This window comes from Alosa sapidissima, chromosome 5 (genome assembly GCF_018492685.1).
Source record: "Alosa sapidissima isolate fAloSap1 chromosome 5, fAloSap1.pri, whole genome shotgun sequence".
Taxonomy (NCBI): domain Eukaryota; kingdom Metazoa; phylum Chordata; class Actinopteri; order Clupeiformes; family Clupeidae; genus Alosa; species Alosa sapidissima.
The window spans coordinates 17204474-17227042 of record NC_055961.1 but is presented as its reverse complement, the minus strand read 5'-3'; the positions used below and the strand labels follow the sequence as shown (position 1 = coordinate 17227042).

General features: G+C 42.4%; 2 protein-coding genes and 1 long non-coding RNA gene across 10 annotated transcripts in view; 2 read left to right on the top strand and 1 right to left on the bottom strand.

Annotated features, from left to right (window-relative positions):
* The window catches only part of LOC121709307 (clathrin heavy chain 1-like), a 42567-nt gene extending 36810 nt beyond the window's left edge, over positions 1-5757 (top strand). For 2 of the 5 annotated variants that reach the window (XM_042092571.1, XM_042092570.1), the window contains 4 exons: positions 365-586; positions 869-889; positions 3379-3454; positions 3676-5757. In XM_042092571.1, coding sequence (XP_041948505.1) covers positions 365-586; positions 869-889; positions 3379-3454; positions 3676-3815 — 459 coding nt within the window. In that variant the 3' untranslated portion in view covers positions 3816-5757. Of the gene's footprint in view, positions 1-364; positions 587-868; positions 890-2387; positions 3037-3378; positions 3455-3675 lie in introns of those variants that run through there. The other 3 variants (XM_042092573.1, XM_042092572.1, XM_042092574.1) reach the window with 2 other exon arrangements.
* Position 5758: 1 nt separating this feature from the next.
* Positions 5759-7131, bottom strand: ptrh2 (peptidyl-tRNA hydrolase 2). The gene is made up of 2 exons (XM_042092578.1): positions 7037-7131; positions 5759-6359 (listed from the first exon to the last, which is right to left on the bottom strand). The coding sequence occupies exon 2, from the start codon at positions 6355-6357 to the stop codon at positions 5842-5844; it is 516 nt and encodes a 171-aa protein (XP_041948512.1). The 5' UTR covers positions 6358-6359; positions 7037-7131; the 3' UTR covers positions 5759-5841.
* Positions 7132-11549: 4418 nt separating this feature from the next.
* LOC121709311 overlaps positions 11550-22569 on the top strand; it is a 54885-nt gene continuing 43865 nt past the window's right edge. For 2 of the 4 annotated variants that reach the window (XR_006031904.1, XR_006031902.1), the window contains exons 1-4: positions 11550-11858; positions 13882-14161; positions 14304-14476; positions 15133-15262. This is a non-coding gene — a long non-coding RNA (uncharacterized LOC121709311). The remainder of the gene's footprint in view (positions 11859-13881; positions 14162-14303; positions 14477-15132; positions 15263-22569) is intronic. The other 2 variants (XR_006031905.1, XR_006031903.1) reach the window with 2 other exon arrangements.

The following is a 22569-nucleotide window of genomic DNA, read 5'->3' as shown; positions in this document are numbered from 1 at the left end:
CCTTCACACTCACAAAGTCTCAGACATCGCGAGAAGCAGGTTTTCATCCTGCATCCCCAGCACAGAGGCAGGCTAACGAAACACTATTGTTGCAAACATGTGTATAATTGATGGAAGATGCAAAGAAAAGGAAAAGAGCTTCAGACCGAGCGAGGGCTCGCACACGTATCGACACGTACAGACGGTAGGGTGAGCTTCGTAGAGAAAAAGCATCAGGCTTGCCTGGTATCCCTTTAACTCACAGATTTTAAGTCAAAAGGTCATTAGCCTGTAACAAATGTATATGTAGCTCAGTAGACTCAGTAATAGCTTAATGTGGTTTGGTCAGTCAGTGACCTGTGTGTTTTATTGGGTGTCCCATCAGGATGCGATGCAGTACGCGTCCGAGTCCAAGGACATTGAGCTGGCAGAGGAGCTGCTGCAGTGGTTCCTGGAGGAGGACAAGAAGGAGTGCTTTGCCGCCTGCCTCTTCTCCTGCTACGACCTCCTGCGGCCCGACGTGGTGCTGGAGACCGCCTGGAGGCACAACATCATGGACTTCTCTATGCCCTACTTCATCCAGGTCATGAGGGAATACCTCTCCAAGGTATGGATGCAATTCTGTCCTCACACACCATGCAGTCAAAGTTTAAATCAGTAAAGGCTTTAGCATACAGAGCGGTGCCTTCAAATTTAATATGGTTAGATTATAAAGGGTTGAAATATTTATTATTATTATTATTATTATTATTATTATTATTATTATTATTATTATTATTATTATTATTATAATAAAGTTCAAGTTGCTATTCTTTTTAGCAGTTATGTCTTTCTCTCAGAAAACTTATCAGATGTACCAGTTTAAAGTACTTTTAAAATTCCCTTTCAGGTCGATTTCGTAATGGAAAAGGTGAAAACCGCAACCCCTGTTGTTCTGTCTTGCATATGATTTGATTGATTTTAATTGAAAGGATTGAACTCGAGCAATTTGCATGGTTTTTGTTTTGTTTGCCTATTTTAATGTCACACTGCCGAAACTGCCAGTATTCTCTCCTAAACCTATCCTAATGTAGATTTAGACTGCAATAGAATAGCAGCCATGTTGCCTGGATGGTCCATAGAACACTAATAAGATGCCCAAACCAGCAGAAGGAATTGTGGTAGACCCAGCCACAATGGAGCTCCTCTCAAAGCCATTAGCCCTATTTCTTATTGGCCTTCTCTTTTTATGTGGGGTCATTTTCCAAATTACTGTATTGATGGCTTCAGTATTAAGAAGGTCTCGGCACAGTTTGATCCTTTTAGAAAGATAGTGGGTGGCATATACAGGGCAGTCAGGCCTGTTATACATACCGGTATATCATTTGTAGTAGATGTATTGTGCAGAAAGTGTTAGCAGATTTGTAAAATACATCATGATAAAATCATGAGGTACTTTTTTGAACAGATTTAACTCTTGTCAAGGTTAATGGTCTGTTTGGTCAATATCAATTTTCTCTCAGTTCTCATTCTTTCCTCACCCCACAACACAGCACACAAGTTGCAGACTGCATGTGCCCATAGCAGTACATGCCAGTGGAAGGACATGTGAAGAGAATTAGACAAGGTTTAGTGGAGAGTGTGTGTCTCTCCCTGTGTGGATAGTGAGGTGTTTATTGCTCTTTAGTAGTAGTGTTATGTACTGATAAAGCATTGCTCATTGAAAAGTGAAGGCCCTTAGAAAACTGAGACATGGATGTTTTAAGTTTTTTTCTGAGGATTTGCATTCATACTCAAACCATTGCCTAAGAAATGTATGTGTGTCTTTCCGTCTGTGTCTGTCTGTCTGTGTGTCTGTGAGAGAGAGGGCGTTAGGGGGATTTTTATAAATGCACAACAACATGGAAATAATTTTCGTGTGGAGGAACAGCTAACAACATAACTGCACCTTGACGATCATGTGGCTTGGCATTTCAACACGCATGTTGTTCCACTCGCACCCTCCCCTCCCCTCCCATGCCAGCATCTCTTGCACTGAGAGGACTGGAGCTGTGGCAGCTGCATTTGGGCTCGTTCGGAAAGCCCAGACTGGCTGGAGCAACCAACCAGCACCCCTCCACCCCCCCGCCTTTCTTGGTCTTTATACTGACCTCTCTCTCTCTCTCTCTCTCTCTCTCTCTCTCTCTCTCTCTCTCCTCTCTCTCTCTCTCTCTCTCTCTCTCTCTCTCTCTCTCTCTCTCTCTGAGAATGTTAACACGACTAAGCATGTCATTTCAAGTTGTCTTGTCTCAATACGCGGTCTTATTTGTTTGGGGAAAGTCCCGAAATGAAGTGGGAAATTACAGGAAGGCATAAATAGGCATTCATGTATTTCCTTTAACAAGACTAACTCCTTGATTGATGTAGTGAACTGAACCCACTTTCTGCAGATAGATGATTTGGCGTGGCAGACAGGGGAGGACGATATGCAGGTGAAAAGCTGCAGTAAAGATCAACATGTTCTGACAAATTGAGGTGATTTACAAACTTGAAGGCCTAGCTTAGAAAAAAAACTAAATACAGATTTTCGCTAGTTCTTACCTCTTGAAATTCAATTAATTGGCTGAGGCACATTTGCTGGGTTTCCAAGCTTAATTTTTATTTTATTTTTTTCTGAGCTATCCCTTTGAGGCTTAATGAAACTACTGGGCACATTGTCAGTTACATGGCATTTCTTTCACGTTGCAATTTACCTGCAGCGTATTGTGAATTTCAGTCCAGAGTTCATGGCAAACAATAACGACTGCACCTGCACAGACATAAAATTGAGCATATAAGCCCACTGGCACTTTTTGAATTTGCTATGCGCTGCACACCTTTGCCCTGAGCGTTCAAATGACTTAAGTTCTCTATCTTGTAGACAAAAGGGGGAAAAAATGGTGGGATCCTGGATGATGGTCTTTACTGGCTCCGTATTTTATGTGACTGTACATTCCTACAATAGGTTACCATGGGAACGGAAATTGGCATTCCATCTCGGCTGTAGTGTCAAAAGCAGTAATCCAGCTGCCAACCATGTCAAACTATTCAAAAACAATTACAAAAAAAAAAAGATTAATCATTAGTGCAGAGAACAGAAATGGACTAGAATGGGATTTGTAATTGACTTGAAAGTGCACTAGACTCTAGGTAGGCACCAAAATGTCTGGATAATTTCCCTCCTTTACTGGTGATCTTGGCAATGACGCATCACAGGCAAGAATCAAACTGTAAAATACTTCACCTCACTCCCGTTGCTTGCTTTTGTCCCACCAATCAAATTACAGGTTTAAATTTGCGCTGCGCAACGGAGGAACACCAGTGATTTGGCTTGCGTGGCAACTTCTCTAATCTAATCGGTGAATGTACCTTAAATGTTCTCTCTCTCTCTCTACCTCTCAGGTGGACAAGCTGGAGACCTCTGAATCACTCAGGAAAGAGGAGGAACAGGCCACCGAAACACAGCCAATTGTTTATGGTGAGTCTCAGTAGTAGTTGCAGTAGACTCGCGGTCGGTTACTACTATTAGTCCCACAGCTTTCAAAGGATGCCAAAGGTCCTCAATAATGATATCTATAACTGTAATTGTTTGATGTCATTTTTGGAAGGGGTTTAATTTCCAGTTCACTGGTGAATGAAGGTTGTTGGGAGGTGAGGTTTTCCACATTTCTGATGTAGTCTGTTTGTGACCTGTTAAAGGAACACCTCAGCTGATGCTGACTGCAGGACCCAGCGTGGCCGTCCCCCCTCAGCAGGCCTACGGCTACGGCTACACAGGAGCGCCGGCCGGCTATGCCCAGCCACCCCCAGCCCCAGCCGGATTCGGCTACGGCATGTAAAGACCGAACCTTCCAACCTGACCCGCTCCGCTCCCCCCCCCCCCCCCCTCTCCATCCCTTCGGCACTTGCTGGCCTTCCCAACAGCTCGGAGCAATCCATCCACCTCTCCTCCAGTTCTCCAAACTGCTCTGTCATCTATTTTTTGTTTTTCTTTTCATTCAAGACGACAAGCAAGCAAATGTTTTCCCTTCCCTCTTTTTTTTTATATAAAATATTTTTTTGGCTGTTATTTTCCTTTTACACTTTTATGAAGGACTTCACTTTGTTTCTGTTTAGGAAGAGAGAGAGAAAAATTTGGAATCACGGGGATTATTTTTTCACATTCCATAAATCTAATTAGTTTTAATTTTTTTGTCTATTTTATTTTTAAAAGGGGAATGATTCATGTCAAAGTGGAGGACTTGTGGTGGGGAAAATGAAGCCCTCCTTAATAAGGTCTTTTGTGAAGCATCAGAATTGCACTTGGCATTGAGAAGAAATTAATGTAGACTCTGTTCATTCTAATGTGTGTGTGCGCGTGTGTGTGTGTGTATGTGTGTGTGTGAGAGCAGCTTGTTCTGTCTGTCTTTAAAATGCATTCAAATATTGTATATTCAGAGAAAAAGCAGGAAAAATACATTGTTCCAAAATACAGTATTTGAAAACAAGACTGCCACTTCCATGACGACACTACAAAATATTGGTGTACAACATGGGGGTTGTATAGCTCTTCAGATGAGACCTATTGAGTTGGCGTACAGACGTGTTGAGTTCTGGTGAGTTCAACCCTACCCTGGCCTATGCAGGTGAAAGTGTGAAAGTCATGAGTGTATTTTTTTGTTTATTCTGTGTGCTACAGATGACTTTCCCTTGTGCAGTAAGTTACCAGTGCTCTCATGTGGGGACCATTCCATTTGAAGAGGGATAATACACACACAACAAAAAAAGACAGAAAAAAAGGAAAAAGAAATGCTATTCTTTAGATCTGTGTGTTTGACTAACCTCTCCCTATCCTTGTGCTACAGTGTGTGTATGCTGGATATCGTGGTGTTCTAGGTCATTGTTCATGACTGTACAGAAAGAATATAAAACCTACTAACCTTGATGTCCTATTTTTTGACTTTTCAATTTATCCTGACCTTACTATTTGGTGTAAGTCACTTTATTTAAAAGAAAAACACCATACTCTTATACACTTAACCTTTTAGTGCACAGATGTGCACATCATGGGGGTTTGCAAATTACATTGACGACCAATGAAGTTGACTACCAATGGCACTCTCCCCCACATACAAAAACTTCTTGTTTGTTAAAGCTTTGTTTTCAAACCTTGTTTGTGCTTAAACCACATACATGCTGCTCCTCTGAGAAACCACTATCATTTCCTACTTTCTGATCATACTCAATTAGTTAGCCCCCCCTCTGCCCAGGACTTGTCCTGGATGTGATCTAGACTCGACCAAATAATGTATACATATGGAGCAATCCAAATGGGTTCTAATGCATAGATTACTGTTGTGTGGAAAATACAGTATAACCATTGTCTGTGTTGTGTTTGGATGTAAAGCTGGCCCTTGCAATGACACTACGAGCACAAACTGAGAGAGCAGACTCACGCAGGGAATGTTTGAATAACCCTCTACTGTATGGTTCAGTCAAGGGAAACCTTGCTGTTATTGTTGTACTATTTGACTGTCAGATAATGCCTATGTATGTGTGGGAGGACGGTGATTATTTTTCTCTTTTTTTCCTTAAAAAAAAAATCAGCTCTGATTAAAGGATGAGATATAATGTAGAATATATAATGGTAGAATTGTGATTTAAAATAGATGCCTGATTAACCCAGTAGTCCCCTCTCTGTATATACACTTAAAATGCAAAAAAGAAAAATATCCTCATACATTCAATGATTGAACAGGTGAAACTAATTGCTTCTTAAAATAAATGGTCAAACAATGGAAACTTGTGTCGTGTGAAAACATTTTAATAATCCTAGAAAGCACTGGTTTTGTATTTCTAGACCACAACCATAAGTGTTGCATACATTCAATATAGTTTCAGATGCCCTGTAACCTTGTCTATTACATCGCCAGGCCCAGGGCCCACTCCAAGAACTGTCCGAGAACCTGGTGCTATCTGGGTTCTGCCGGCATCTTGAATTAAACTGACGGGTAGTCCGAGTTCTTTAGCCTTTCGCCAAAGTTCCAAAAGACTCTGTTCGTCGTCGGCCTTCACCACAACTTTGGGCTGTCCATAGTACTCCCACTGTTTCAGAAGATCAGGGTCTCTTCGCTGCAGTTGCTTGTAGGCACTCACTGCCGCATGAGAACACTGAGCAGCAACTTTACCCTTACCCATGCTGAGGTCCTTTCGCACCACCAAAATCAACTTCAGCTCCTCGCTGGTTCCCATGGAGGACGTCTCGCTCTCATCTCCAGCACCGTCTGTTCTTGCACCTGCACCTCTGATGGGTTTCCCAAACCGCCCTCTGAAATACCAGCCAAGTAAGAGTCCACAGCCGACACTTGCTAACATGCCCAATGGGCCACTCAGCGAATCCATACCTGAAATATAAAATGCAATTTTTCTGACCACTTGACAGACAACTGTTGTCGTCCACAGGAATGTAACATTACAGGGAAGCTACACCAGGCGCGTAACTGAAGCGTTCCGTTCGCGTTGCGTCTGCAGTAGCTGCACCAGACTGAACGCTTCAGTTACGCGCCCGTAGTAGCTTCCCGCGCAGGGCTGTTTTGCAAAACATTCATAATATAGCCCCCCTCCCATATGAAACGCACACAAATGTTAGACTCGGTGACACACAGATCATAACTCGAATGTTTTTTTTTGTTTTTTTTTAAGCGTTTAATTCAGGCAGGCTACTAGCAACGATATTCAGTCACCCAGCTAACACTGAGCTAACGTTAGCCATGAATGAGGTAACACGTGAAGAGGGAACTACCATGTCTCTGACTTGCAGATTTCCCCCTCAATTTCAATTAATTTGCGAACCTTAACAGACCCATGTTGACCAGCTGTCGAGCCAAAACAGATTAACGTTAAACCAAAAACTCGAAACTGGTTTAGTGAAGTTAGTTTAACGTTACACATGTTGGCGATGGCAAATATCTTGGAAAGTTACATGACATTATGATAACACCATGTATCATAATTCGACCGCGCAATCAAACTATCTTAAATCAGGGCAAGATCATTAACATTATATTTCAAAAAGCCTTACCTTCGATGTAAACTTGCGTTCACCACATTTGTCACAGGTTTAAACGTCACGTCCTCTTCAACGTGTCTCAGTCTGATGACGTGGGGACGTTCAGTCTGTGTGTGGAATGAATACGTTATTTTAAATATTTCTAAAACGTATTATTTAGGATGGGCTACTCAAAAAGAGAAACATCAGTCACCTAAGACATAACAAAATAGCATACAGGACTATTAGGCTATCCTAGGTGTCTAGAACAAGTTGAAGATAATAAAAAAATATCATTTTGAAATCATACTTCGCCCACTTCAGTTTTAAACTAGAAAATGTAATTTCGAGGAAATTACCAGTGCATGAAAATATAAACATACTGTATATTAACATAAAATGCCAAACAAACTTTTATTGGGAAACAGTTGGCAGGAGTCATAGTTGATAACAACTGACAGTTGAAATGGCTGAACAGTTCAATAGTTGAGTAGTTTAAATAGTTAAATTATTTAATAGTGAAATATTGTAGTGAGGACATATATTTTGAAACAGTTGTGGGCAGAGGAAATGGTAGTCTTAAGAGAGCCAGATTGTATGCTTAAAGCCCGAGACAGAGTATATAGTTTAAAAGTTGAATGTAGATAGTGTAATGGATGTTGATAGGCAGATTGTTTAATGGATGTTGATGTATAGTTTAATGGGTGGATGAGTGAATGGTTTGAAGAGGATGAATGGATAGAAAGTTGGATGGAATGTGCCTTATATCCTTGTAGAATGGAGAGACACAGAGAGAGTTGGCCTAGTTAAGCAGAAAGCAGTTGATACAGGTGCAATCAGTTTAACTGGCCCTTTGATGGGTCCTAGTAGTGAGCAGCTCGAAGTTGATACAGGTGCAAATCAAGTTAATTAGTCCATTGTGATGTTATAGTGCTAATACAAAGTCTATGGGGAAAAATAAGCTTGTTTTTTTATTAATATCTCAAAAAGTATAAAGTTTACAAAAGTGAAAAAATACATTCCCCACGTGTCCTTTTCAAGACCTACGTTACAAAGTTTGAACGAAGTTTCTACGTTAAACGGTTAAAGCTGAATTAGACGCAGAAATTTGGTGGGAAGAATAATAAGAAGAAGAAGACTTCGGATAACAGAACAGTGCATTTTCATGCACTGTAATGAGTGTTATTAACATTAGCCTATAAAAAGAAAACACCGTGGCAAATAGCTGGATTATGTGTTTAATCGTCTTAATCACCTACAGCTTTAATTTGAAAATCAAGTTTATTTCTGAAGAATAAAGTTGATTGACAGAACTGAAGAACGCACCAAAGTATTGATTTCAAACTCCGTGACCTCAGTCCTGCTGAAAACGACAGAGTCTGTCTGTCCATTTCTTTTACTGTCTATGGTTGGGACGGGGGGCACAAACATTATGTTGCCTCATTGTTACTGTAACCATATTAGTTCCCCACTAGGCATTTCCAGTAATCCTCTTGTAAACTTGGCATCCGCTGGATGTGCAGTGGTCTGTAAATGTTTGAACTGTCAAAAGTGTTCCAGTTACAGATATTCTTCTCAACATTATGAACAAAACCAATTAAGTAGGCCTACTTTTGTAAAACTAAAGACTATCACGTGTTCATAATCATCATTAAATTATCTGTCATCGAGGCATATTTTAAATATTTCTTTTAACTTTTACTTCTCAAACCTTCTCCCAAGTATCAACAGCTAGCTGTCTAACATTGCATTTTAAAATAATTGATGCCCACAAAGATGGCGTAGTATAAGAATAGGCTACATAAGCCTCTCCAGATTCATAGCAGTTTTCTCGATTAGTGTAGGCTAAGAAACTGGAACGGAGGTGAAGTTTAGGTCTGGAAGGTCAAGTAAACTTCCAGAGAAAGCTGATAGGATTGCAAAGGCAAAGATTCCTGTTTGACTGCAAAATTAATACCTTCAGATATATTTAACTCTGGGGTACTGGTGCACTACTGACTTTTTGCACTAATATGACGTTTATTAAAGAGTCATAACCTGACAGACCACAGGTTGTGAGAATGAAAGGGTGTGTGTCTGAGCAGGTAGTCAGTAACATAGGACACCACAAGGGACTTTGCTGTCTCCTTTTCTTTTCGTACACCTCAAACTTCCGTACAACTCTGAGCAATGTCACCTGCAAAAGTTCTCAGATGATTCTGCAGTTGTGGGGTATGTCAGTGATGGTGGGGAGACGGAGTACAGGCAACTGGTGGACCACTTTGTGACATGGTGCAGGAGCAACCACCGTGTCTTGAATGTGGCTAAGACAAGGGAAATTGTGGTGGACTTTAGGAGGGCCAGGCCTGAGCTAAATACCATTTCAATACTGGGTGAGAAAGTAAAAGTTGTTGAGAACTACAAATATTTGGGGGTTCTTATAGACAATAAACTGGATTGGAGGTACAACACTGAGGCTGTATACAAGATGGGTCAGAGCAGACTATTTCTTGAGAAAGCTTAGGTCAATTAATGTGTGCAAAATGTTGTAGAGTGTAGAGTGTTGTTGCAAGTGCAATTTTATTTTCTGCCATCTGTTGGGACAGTAGCATTACAGCCAAGGACACTAGGAACTGAATAAAATCATAAAGAAGGCTGGCTTTGTGTTGGGGACAGCTTTAGAGCCCCTGGAGTTGGTGGTGGAGAGAAGGATGCTGCACAAACTGTTAAATATATTGGACAATACCTCACATCCACTACACTACTTACTGGTCAAACAAAAAAGTGTCTTCAAGTTGGAGTCTACGCCAAACTGTAAGAAGGACAGATACAGAAAGCCTTTTTACTGCAATAGCACTTTATAATGACTCCCCCCAGAGCAGAGAGAGGAATAATATTTTTTTAATAATTTATGTGTATACAGTATGTATGTATGTGAATGCTGTGTTTGTCTGTGCTGCTGGAACACTGTAATTTCCCTTTGGGAAGAATAAAGTATATCTATCTATCTATACGATGATAATGTTTCCAGCGCCCTAAACAGAAAAAGTAGTATTTACAGTTTAAAAAAAGAACTTAAACAAGCCATATTCATCTAGGAAACAAGTCCTGTGTACTGATACAGACAAAAAAGGCAGAGATGAAATAACGTTTTGCACAAGAGAAAAAGAGGATGCAGAACTTCATGAAAAGATCTCTCCAGCAGAGATGGATCAAGTTTGGGATTGTTTTGTTTGTTTTTTTAGTCAGCCATTTTATTTTAATTATTAAATGAAATGTTGAATCAGACATAAAAGGGTAATGGTTAGGCTAACAGCCTTCTCATTAGAGATTACATCTCCTAGCATGTGAACATGACCAAATGTCATGTCTGTCACTGTCAGAGGTGGATTCCCGAATGGGCCTACTGGACCCTGGCGCCCTCAGGCTGTAGCCAGATCTATGTCGCTCTTGTTAACTTTGCATGTTGTTGCTTAATCAAAGACCAATTGTCATTCGTATCATTAACAGAGCCTCAAAAGCCCTACAGAAATACTGATGGGATAGTTTAAACATGTACCTATCTTAGGAAAACAAAAGCATCATGATGACTTTTATGTAGGGTTTATCTTTAGGACTTCAGAATTCAAAATACAGTTCTCCATGTACACCCTAATAGGCCTTACACCCCATTGTAGAAAGGAACGGGTTAGGGGCCCATGGTCTGTAACCTTTTCAACAACTAATACTACAAAGTAACATGAGATGGCTCACAAAGTTGCCAGTAAAACATAAAAGCCACATTACGTGATGTGATGCGATGTTGGCCCAACTGTAGTTTGTTCTACACTATTGCCGTGCCTGCATTTTCTGTCTGTGTAGTGTCATGTGTCAGTTTATGCTATAGCCTATAGGTCTACTGAATTACCCACAATACAACAGCTGAACTTGAAGGTGGATGACACAGCTATGAGTCAGACCGTTGCGTAACGTAGCCCATCTTGTTGACCACCCTGCATCCTTACACAAACAAGCTAGCCTAAAAACGAGTGTTGAATGAAGAAACGCAGCTTTCTCCATATCCACTTTGAGTACATAATTCGTCTAGGAAAATATATATAAATATGTCTCTTGTGACCGGATTAAATATTTCTAAAACATATTATTTAGGCTACTCGAAAAGAGAAACATCAGGCACCACAGACATAACAAAATAGTATACAGGACTATAGGCTATCCTAGGTGTCTATAACAAGTTGAAGATATTTTGTATTTTGAAATCATGCTTCGCCCACTTCAGTTTTAAATGAGTGTTGTTAACAACATTAGCCTATAAAAAACACCGTGGCAAATAGCTGGATTATGTGTTTAATCGTTTTAATCACCTAGCTTTAATTTGAAAACCAAGAATGAAGTTGATTGACAGAACTGAAGAACGCACCAAAGTAGTGATTTCGAACTCAGTGACCTCAGTCCTGCAAACGCATAGGGGGTGGGGTTTCTATTCCAAAACAATCTCCTCACCTTTGCTGTTTTATTTGGGCTGTTAAGAGATACAGTCTTAGCTACCAATTCTGTTGAGGATTTGCGATACATATCTTGGGACGTACGCTGTTTCATTTAATTATAGAATTTTAATTAGCTATTTTCCTCTCTTCAGCAGAGAATGGACAGCCTACTATTTTTGCCACTCGTACCCGCCCCCTTTCCATGTTGCGCACTTTCCCTGCTCGTACCCCTCGCCCCTACTTCGATGCAAAGGATTTTAGTTTGCCCTATTTATCTGCTTGAGACACCTGCAGAATCTGTTTGCATTCATCGGAACCCAGCGTTTGGTCTTGTGGCGTTAGATGTCTTGCAACTGTATTGCATGTTTTGCTTGTTGGTTGCAGCTGAGGTAAGGTGTTTACAATAAGCGCACTGTGCATTGATTGTAAAGGCGTGAAATTTGTTATTGCAACAAAAATGTGTTTCTTTGCTAACTTAAGTACATAGTATAGGCTACAATTTATGTCGTTTGAGTGGGCGTGTGTATGCGTTCTACATTTATAATTTATTCAAATGAATGAAACATTATTGTACCACTTTTCACACTGCCAAGATAGCACATTGCATTTACAGGAATTTTTGTATCATTTATTTTTTTATTTCTAGATCGTTCTATGAATGCCGTGTTCCTCGTGGTTCAGCCTTGTTTATGACAGAGTTGCTGTTGCGCAATAGTTCCTCGGAAGGCTGTTTATGCTGGACACGCCAACCTCTGCTCTAACTGATTTAAAATTCATAGAGCGGAGGATAAAGCACTGAGCCTCACTCTGTGGATGTTTTGTCTCTGAATGCTTAAAAAGAAAAAAATAGCGTATGACATTTCTGTTAATGTCAAAGTTATCCACTGAATTTGTTTCAACGTTGTGAGATATGCAACATTCAGACCTGCCAGTCAAGTTTATTGGCTTAAACTCCAAATTTATGTTTTGTGACTTGTAATCCTTGCTGTTTTTTAGGCATATGCTACATCCATACAAGGGAAATAGCCAGAACATCACTGGCTTTTTAAAGGGACACACAAAGAAGTTTTCCCTCCTCTCCAATTTCTCTCTGTTACATAAATGTTCTCTATCCGTGACCCCATCTTGAAATTATTCAAGTGTAGGATTATGCAGTCGGCTACCATGCTACCTACCACGTGTCAGTGCTTTTTAGTGTTTTCATGCCTTATCATGGAATACTAAAGGAAACGAAAGATATGTAGCATAAAACATAAAACAACAATTTACTCACATGGAGTTGTGTTTTTTCCTTTTGACTAAATTATCACTAAGTGGGTATACAGTTTCATGCCATGATGGATGGCAGTGGCTAAAGATATATGGCCACTACTCATTTATATGAGAACCACACTTGCTGTGTACACACATGGGCAGCATCAGGGATAATGTACCAACTTTCATTTATCTATATATTCAAACTGTCTCCTCTTAGTGTGATTAATGATGTATCCAAGCTAAGCTTACATTGTCTGAATCTGGCCCATTTCCCCCTGGTATGAAACATTTTCCTTCAGCGTTTTCATCATGGTGGCTGTCCCCTGGGGGTGGGCCCTATCTTTAGCAGTCATATATGGGGCACCATAGCACGCTGTCCTGTTTGATGAGCATCCAGGAGGTGGTGGCTGCTGCTGCTACTGCCGCAACTGCTGCAGCCGCCTCCCCTGTGTCGGCCTGGCAGTCAGAAACCAGAGCTGCGTTCAACTCCCACGGATCCCTTGGCTTTGTCCCTCAGCCCAGATGATGTGTTGGAGATTTGACACCAGACTCCAAAGCTCTCTCTCTCTCTCTCCCCCCTCCCTCTCTCTCTCTTTCGTGTGTGTTGGGAGATGGTGTTTGATTTGAGGGTGAGAGGTGGGGTGGGGATTTGGTCCTGGTGTGTGACATTGTATCTCTAATAAGCAGATGGCACGGTGCGTGTCTGCACATGACATTCAGAGAGGGAATAGATAGACTCAGGTCTGATGGGCGTGAGGGATTGAAGTGGACAGTGTCATCCCTGTCTCACGGAAGGCCTATACAAGCTGTGTGACCAGCTGTTGTAGCATTCCCCATATTTTGTTCCAAGGCTTCTAAATATCTGTTGTTTTTACTTGGCTGGTAGTTCTTGTTCTCATTCTCTACTAGTCTTGTACACCATGTTATGACTGTGTAATCATATAAAAAGCAGTGGTCATCCAGGGTTTTAAACACTGCTCAGTTATCTGTCCTAATAAGTCATCCCAGTGAGCCATTTTTATTTTTAAAAAGAAGAGAAATATCTTCTATGCAAGCATGACATTACTGGATTCACCCACTGTAGAGTGATGATGTTGTGATTCGTAACTATATCACCTTCTCTAAGTTGTTTACCCTTCTCCCTGTGGCGTTTAGGTGAAAAAACGCTGATAGATCTCCCCATCAACAGGTGATTTCACTTTAACTTGAACTTTAAACACGCCCATGTGTTTATGACGGCTAAAGGCTTCCAGGCTTTGTGGAGGCGGAACGTCCTCACATCCTGGCAGGCTAGGTCGTGACGGGAGGCCAAAGGGTCGTGGTGGCGGGTCACGCACCGGTGTGATTGGGTTACCAGTAATCTGCGCAACACTACCGAGCCTCAAGGGGTGCTGGGAAAACTGGGCCTTCCTGTAACCGTGTGAGGGAGGGAAGGGTGAGAGATTATGATTAATGTGGTGACTGGAAACAAATAAAAGGCACTTTCTCAGAGGTGTAAGCTACTCCCTCTCTCTCTTTCACATTTCTCCCTTCCTCCCTCCCTCCCTTCCTCTCTCCCTCTCTCTTTCATACATTAGGGTTGCTGGCATCTGACTCACAGTCTTCTCACCTTCTCCGTCTGATCCTGAAACTACCTAATGACACCACCGGGAGGCCGAGCGAGCACACAGCACACTCCCACAGAGGCGCCGCCGCCATGGAGCCAAGGAACACGACGGGAAGTCCGCCGCGGCTAACATCATTCCACAAGGTCTGTCAATTTTCGGGAAAACGGCTCTCTCTCTACCCCTCTTTCTCTCTCACTCTCTCTCCCTACCTCTTTCGCTCTCTGTCTCTGTCTCTCTCTCTCTCTCTCTCTCTCTCTCTCTCTCTCTCTCTCTCTCTCTCTCTCTCTCTCTCTCTCTCCTGTGTGGAGTCTGTGATGAAATCCCACCTGCGCACGCCCTGCAATTATCCCAAAGCTTGCCGTCAGTAATTGTGTGGGCAGTGGATTTTGACTGTCAGGTAGATTTAAAATAAGTGCTTTGACTTTTGGCAGATAGAAAGAGACCTGGAAGTCCTGGCCTGAGTGTTTTGGCTGTTCCCTCCTGTACAGTACTCACATGTGCACACAACACTGGTACAGTCTCCATCTGGGCCTTCATTAAGATTGGATACTCTTTGAGGCTTTGTAAAACAAAACAATCATTCTGTATTTAACTCTAGATCACATATCCTCTGTGGATGTAGGTATGGCCCGAGAATACACTACTGCTGTTTACCGTTGCTCTGGGCTGTATTTGTCTGTGCATGCATATATTTGCATCTCCACTGCTCTGGTTAACTTGCATGCATACCACCCCCCCTTCCCCCTTCCCCATTGTCTCTCACTGGCTGATAAAAGCGTATGCTTTTCTCTGTCTGTAGACCGTGCAGTGGCGTGAGCGTGAGGAGTGTCTGATGCTGGTGCTGGGAAGGAGGCCTGTCTACTCACGCTACTTACGCTTGTCTACTTCCTCTTGGGGGCCCTCATCACCCTTAACCACTGGATAGGGAGGTGAGTGTGTGTGTGTGTGAGTGTGTGTGTGTGTGTGTGTGAGTGTGTGTGTGTGTGTGTGTGTGTGTGTGTGTTTTTGTAAATGTTCTTCTCCTTTTACTATAAATCAGGAAGAGATTCTGTATACACACATGCACACCACACAAAAAAGTGTAAAGAGAAAGATAAATGTGTGGGCATCTGATTTATTGTGCAAAATTATATGTTGCAAAACAAACGCAAACAATCAAGCTGATAAATAAACGTAATCAAATTAATAAACATATATAGTCCATAAGTTGTTTTGTATAACTCCAGACAATCACAGACCACAGACAGGTAAAGACAGGATAGGTGAAAGTCATTCTGGTCAACCCACTGGCAAACATGTGAATCTAAGCATTCCTGGCATTATAAAAATCACCAAACATGTCTGGCCTTGGATATGGCCCTCCCAAAGTCTAAATGTGTGACTATGCAGAGTGGCCCTACTGCACGCACACACACTCTCACAGCTTCATGAATCAGATGTGCACAGAAGCCATTCCAAACTTCTCTTGCTTTGGCACCCTTTCCTGCCATTTTAGCACATGTATATTTTCGGGGACAACCTCATGGTGTCACATTGCGCCACATATCAGAGACAGACATTGGTGTAGATTTAAGAGAAGAATATTTCCATGTGTTGAAATTTGCTTTGGCGTTAGATTTCAACATATTCAGTCTGGAATAGTTTTTACATTTTTTAATATTTATTCACACTTTTTTTTACTATGGAAAAATGTCTACTGCTTGGGTTAGGAATATGATTGAATGTGTGGCTCAGACACAGACATCAGCTCAGACACACACGCACACACACACACACACACACACACACACACACACACACACACAGACAGACACAGACAAGTTCACATACTTTTGCTCAAAACAAAACAAAACAAAAAGAAACTAAATGTGATTGTTTTGACGTGGTCGAAGTGTTTTCAAAATGACTAAATGCTGTAGTGATCTCAGTCGACCACACTATCTGATTCACTTGGCCCATTATTAGCCTCGATTGACGCAAACGTCTCACATAAATAGGTCATCTGCAGCTCTTTAGCCTCTTGCGGTTTTATAAGGGGGAACAGCATGTTTGTTTTTGTTTTTGAAATTACCAACGGATGTGGGGAACCACTGACATTACTATGCATGGGATGTATGCAAAGAAGTGTTTATAATGTGTGTTAGAGTGTCTGTCTGTGCTTGTTTGTGTTTGTGTCGGTGTGTGTCTGCGTGTGTGGCTGTGTGTGTCTGCGTGTATGACTGAAGGGTTCCTCTTGTCTACACGGAGGCCACAAAACGATGGCTCTTCCTGATATGAGGCACTCTGTGTACCCGTCACATTGTATGCTTGTGTGCAGCTACACATGTCTGACTACTCCTCCTCAAATGTGTTACTGCTGACCTCCCCTTTAAATCTTCGGAAAGAGTGTTTTGATCTCTTTCCTTTTCTTCTCATCAAGGAGATGGATGGGTGGAATTAACAAGCTGACATTCCAAGGAAATAGCCTGATACCAGTTTCAGTAAATCTGTATGCATTACACGCACATGGGTGGATCTATTTGCTGACAAGAATCTATATCATTGTCTCATGTGCTGGCCGATCAGTGCTCTTTGGTAGTCTAAACCATCTGCTAAAGACTGGGGGAGAGTGTGAAGGAGGGAGGAAAGCCTTTAATGTGGTTATTGAGGATCAAAGGCTTAGCTATCTTCTCCTCAGATGGCCACTTGAACAGCGTGCGGTTAGCATGGTAAAACCCCTTGTGCTTTCTGTCTTTTGCGTGTGTTTCTCTCTCTCTCTCTCTCTCTCTCTCTCTCTCTCTCTCTCTCTCTCTCTCTTCCTTTCCTCTTCATTCTTTCTTTATTGTTTGCATTCGTTCTGGGTCTTTCCTCTATCCTCTTTCTTCTCATGTCAGGTTATGGCAATGGGGGCTTGCTTCTGTGATCCTGCAGCCTTTAGAGGCAGTTTGAACATAATATGGATCATTAGAACCGTCGCCTTAGAGGTCCATTTGTTTTAGTATTCATAATTAATGGATCAACCGACTAATTAATCAACCAATCAATCAAACAATCAATCAATCAATCAGTTGATGTTTTGGCTGTTCCCTCAACTTTCTATCCAAAATAGTTGAGTCAGTGTTCACTCAACTTTCTATCCAGTTGCTCTCTAATGGCCTACACACTGGCATAGATCTCTTGGTCTGGGCACATTTGATAGGAAACTGAATAAGACGTGGTGTTGACAAGTGTGGTTGAGTTGGTTGAACAAGCCATGCCCAGCGCTTATGGAGCACCCCAACCCCCACACCCCCAACCCCCACACCCCCATGTCCGCTGTAGCCACATTGCCCTCAGGCATGTTGGCATGGTGGAGGCGTGAGGGGCTGCACGCGCTCTTTGCAGTCAGTCAGCCCCCACCCCTCACCCACAACCACCCACCCTCCAAAGGGGAGAAGGAGTTGGCGGGGGGAGTAGGAAAAAACCTGAAGGAGCCCCTTGAAGCCACTCATAATGGAAACTGTACATTTTGCTGATGAAAAACAACCTGCTCCCCTGCAAAGGAAGGAGGAGATAGAGCTAGAGATTAGAGGAGAAAAATGGGTGAGGAGAGACGAACAGAGCAGAGAGTAAGAGTGAGAGAGAGTGAGTGCGCACGAGTGAGCGAGCAAAGATGGAGAGATAGAGAGAGTGATAGAAAAGAGAGAGGAGAGAGAGGGGACTGGCTGTCCTTGCTGTGTTGTTGTGTAAGAGCTGGCGGGCTGGATGAGAATAACACTCTTATTCTCTCGCAGCTCTGAACTCTGTTACCCCCGCTGTCTCACTCCTCGAAACACAGAGCAGCAGACAGCTACTCACGCACACACTCACTCTGTCTCACATACACGCACTCGCACACACACACACTCAGCTACTCACGCACACACTCACTCTGTCTCACATACACGCACTCGCACACACACACACACTCAGCTACTCACGCACACACTCACTCTGTCTCACATACTGTACACGCACTCGCACACACACACTCAGCTACTGACGCACACACACACACTCAGCTACTGACGCACACACCTACTCTGTCTCACACGCACTCGCACACACACACACTCAGCTTAGCCTACCTCTCTCTCTCTCCCTGTCTCTCTCTCTCTCCTCTCTCCTTTCCCTCGTGCTCTTCTTGTCTTTCGCTCTCTTACACTGTGTTCTTTCTCTCTCTTCTCTCTCAGTGCAGATCTCGGTCTCAATTCTTCCCCACATGACTTAGCCCCTTCCTTTGCTTTCTGTAGTTGCTTCTCTCTAGCTAGCTGCAGACACCTTCCTTCCCTCCTTTATGTGGGTGTGCTGACAACCCCCCCCCACCCCCCCCCCCCCCCCCCCCCATGGGGTGCAACTGCTGGCTAGGCTTTTATTGCCGTCGCTGGGAACTGGTTTGCACATATTTCGACTATACCTGGTAAGGAACCACATTTTCTCCTCCACCTCTCTCTCTTTCTCTGTGTGTGTGTGTGTGTGTGTGTGTGTGTGTGTGTGTGTGTGTGTGTGTGGTCATATGCTGTATCACTGTATAGTGTCTCACATTGATCCACATGCTCTGAGTTTGAGTGTGTGTGTGCGTGTGCGTGTGCGTGTGCGTGTGCGTGTGTGTGTGCGTGTGTGTTGTGTGTGTGTTGTGTGTGTGTGTGTGTGTGTGTGTGTGTGTGTATGTTGTGTGCATGTGCGTGTGTGTGTGTCTCTGTGTGTGTGTGTGTGTGTTGTGTGTGAATGAGTGCGTTTTTTGCACTTCTCTGTGTAAGTGCGTCACAGTGCCCCATGCATAACACTGTGGGTGTGCTCAGCCAGGGGTGTGTGTATGTGTGTGTGTATGTCTGTGTGTGCAACAGGGTGGTGGTGGTGGTGGTGGGGGCTCGGTTTAGTTTGGTCCGGTCCGTGTGCTGGCACTCCATGCCTGGTATTGGTTCCTATTTTGACGTGAAGTCCTGGAACGGGCGAACCCATTGACCTGCTGGTTCACATGAGGACAGCCTCTCCCATGTGCTTGTTTTTCGCTGTTGTGTTCACTCTCATGCTGTTCTTTCGTCCTGCGTTCTCTTGCTCTCTCTCTCTGTCTCTCTCTCTCTCCTTCCTTTACACGCCGCTCTATTCTCTCTCTCTCTGTGTTTACCTCTCTGTCCTCTCTCTCTTCTTCAGTCACACTCTGTCTCTCCCCCTCTCACTTTGCATGTTTACTTCTCCTAGCTCCCACCCCTCTGTCCATTTCTCTCTCTCTTGCTTGCTCCCTTACTCACTTTACTCTTTCTCTCTCTCTCTCTCTCTCTCTCTTTCTCTTTCTCTCTCTCTGACTCTGTTTTCGCTGTGGCGTAGTGTGTTGTGAAAGGGGGGCTGGCATTGGGGTGGAGAGCGGCTCCCAAACATCTGGTAGTCTTTACTGAGTGTGGTATTAACAGTGCACCTCCCATCTGTCAGTGACACACTTGCACAAACACACACACACACACACACACACATACACACACACACTCTCTCTAAAGGAATGCTCTGTGGACTCTGAGCTGGAAACTCTCAAAGTATGTACTCTAGTTTGTGTCTGGAAAGACCACTTAGCTGCCCTAAATGTAATTTCAGGAACTTTAATTTGTTATTATTATGATATTTTTTTTTTGTGAGGGGTGGAGTTTCATGAATGACATGATCTTTTTGCTGTTGAGAAGACTCCCTCTAGTGGTGTTTGGGCCCCTTTCTAGGAAAAGTCAGTCCTAAAAACAGGAAACCAGGAGATGCTATCCTCAGAAAGTCACGTAAGCACTTGAGGGAGAGAAAAAAATGTATGAATGGCGGTTTTGTGGGAGAAATTCGATTTGTTGTCTTATCCACTTACGTTATCCATGTTCTCTTGGTCGTCACTGAGACCTCTTATCTGATTTGGAGATGTGGTGATCCGTGTCAGTGACGTATATTAGCTACAAAACTTGAGGTAATGTTAGCGCTGATGGAAGTCACAGACGAGAAAGGGAAAGTCCGTATGAGGGAGTGTTCAAAGCCAGTGCGCTGCCGGAACTATATCTGACAGCTGATGAACCTGACATTAACTCTTATTTAAAGGGAATAGACGTTGTTCTCTGAGGAGAGGGCAGTTTTGTTCTTTTCTGTAGACGGTACAGTCTTCTATTACATTATTCAATGGCACCATCAGTTCCTGGCATATTGGAAGTTTAAATGTTAACACTCTTGATTTATTTTGATGTAAAACGATATAAAACGAATCATTAGATCATTTTTTGAGCTCATAGGACATTTGAGCTCATAGGACATTTGAGCTCATAGCACAGTATCAGTGCTTGCTTGATTTTAGGAGTGGCGGTAAGGTTATATTAGTGAGTTCACTGGTATTGAGGTGGACACCCTCCTCCTCCTTTGGTGTTTCGTTGATTGACCCATGACAACTTCAGAGGGTTTAACAGCTGCGGCCTGTTCTGCTCTCAAAGCAGAATGCAGTTGTATTTTTCTCTGTATTCTCCGTACTCTCTTCTGTTGCATTATTCCATGCTAATATCAGTTCCAAGCATTTTACAAGTTTACATTTTAATGCTCTTGATTTATGCTCATTAAAGAATACAAAGATCATGGTTTGGGGATTACAATGAATGATGATTATAATCCCAGGATAAAGTCTAGTGTTCACTTGGTTTATGTTCAGATCAATCTCACTATATTGTTGGAACTTGCAAACAAATAAGAGTTGAATACATTTGTTGAATATCTAGACTATGCCTTTAGTATCTTACATATAAAATATTTCTGTTTTATCCCTACTTTATAAGCTGTTGTTATTCATCATTCACACACTTGTAAATCTTATGTGGGTCTTGTTGAGCATGTTATTGTGTTCCATTTTGCTGAGGTCCAAGCCCACTTCCATTTTATGACCATAAGATGGTGCTAAAGGCTTATTTATGATCTTTTATACTGCACATTCAAATCCAAATGCATTAGTCTTAAAATGCTCCTAAAGACTGTTGAAATGTTTGAAGGTTGAAATATTTCTAGACTTACAATGATGATCTAACTTTGAAGGCAGGAAAAATTGAAGTGTTCCCTAAAATTACTGCCCACTTGAAATGCTTTATTGTCCTCAGTTTTAGCCACTTGTGTATTTGGTTACGTATTCAGGCTCTAGTCAACAAACACATAAAAAGTTCCTAAAACATCAACATGTGTACAGAACAAAAACATTTTCCTCTGTTATCCTTCAGACACATGCCATTATGTTTTAGTGCACTTATGAATTCATAATTAGACAGGTTTGTTATACTCTCACATTTCAGTGCCGGTGCACACGCAATATCTGCATACTTGACAAAGAATTGCTATAATTTAAGTAATTAAGTTAACTAATTTCAGCTTTGAAATGTCTGGTCTGGTCCAGGTTAGCAAATGTATGTCAATGTTGCAATGTTGTTGACATGCACATGTTCAGTGGATATGAAACATGGCTCTGTGTTTGCTTGATACTGACCATAAATATTTGATTTAGTAGCTGTTTTGGAGGCATACTAGAAATATAACTTTAGGCTGACCATCTCTTGCTGTTGATTTCCACAAGCTCAAATCCTGGATGTACAGCAGAGGGCGCTGTTTTACCCTTAAAAAAAAAAACCCTGACTTGTTGATAGAGCTGCCTTTTAACCAGACAGACTTATGTAATTTACATTACATTAAATCACTACACAGAACGTTTACACAAACACAGAATAGCACAGAACAATACGTAATAAAATTCACTGCTCACAAAAACCTCCGTTAAGTGTTTCATGATGAGAATGCAAAATATTTATCGGTCGCCCTCTTCACAGTGGGCAGGAAATGGCATATTTGCCTGATAAGAACAAGTCAGCACTGAACTCATTAGTCCTGTGGGGCAACATTTTCTAGAAACTCCCACTGCTCCAGTGATGGCAAGGACTGGGACCACATTCCCATCACACAACACTGAATGATGGTAAATCCATTGTGTATCTACAGTGCATCTTTCCCACCTTGGCGTTGGCAGTGGCTCTACCCTTAAGGCCAGGTAGACTTGTGTGGAGAGCACAAGCCACCCTCTGCCCTCGTTGCTGTGGTTTCACACAAGGCGGCCGTTGTGACCGGTGAATCACGGCCATGACGAGAGTGACCTACAGTATATGTGGCGGGCCTCACATCGTTACCCTTCACCGCACTATACCCATCACCCCGCCCCCTCCCTAGCCCCAAGAGAAAAACAGTATCTCTCAGT

Coding starts and splice junctions, on each gene's coding strand:
- ptrh2 (XM_042092578.1), bottom strand. CDS start 6,357: ATGGATTCGCTGAGTGGCCCATTGGGCATGTTAGCAAGTGTCGGCTGT.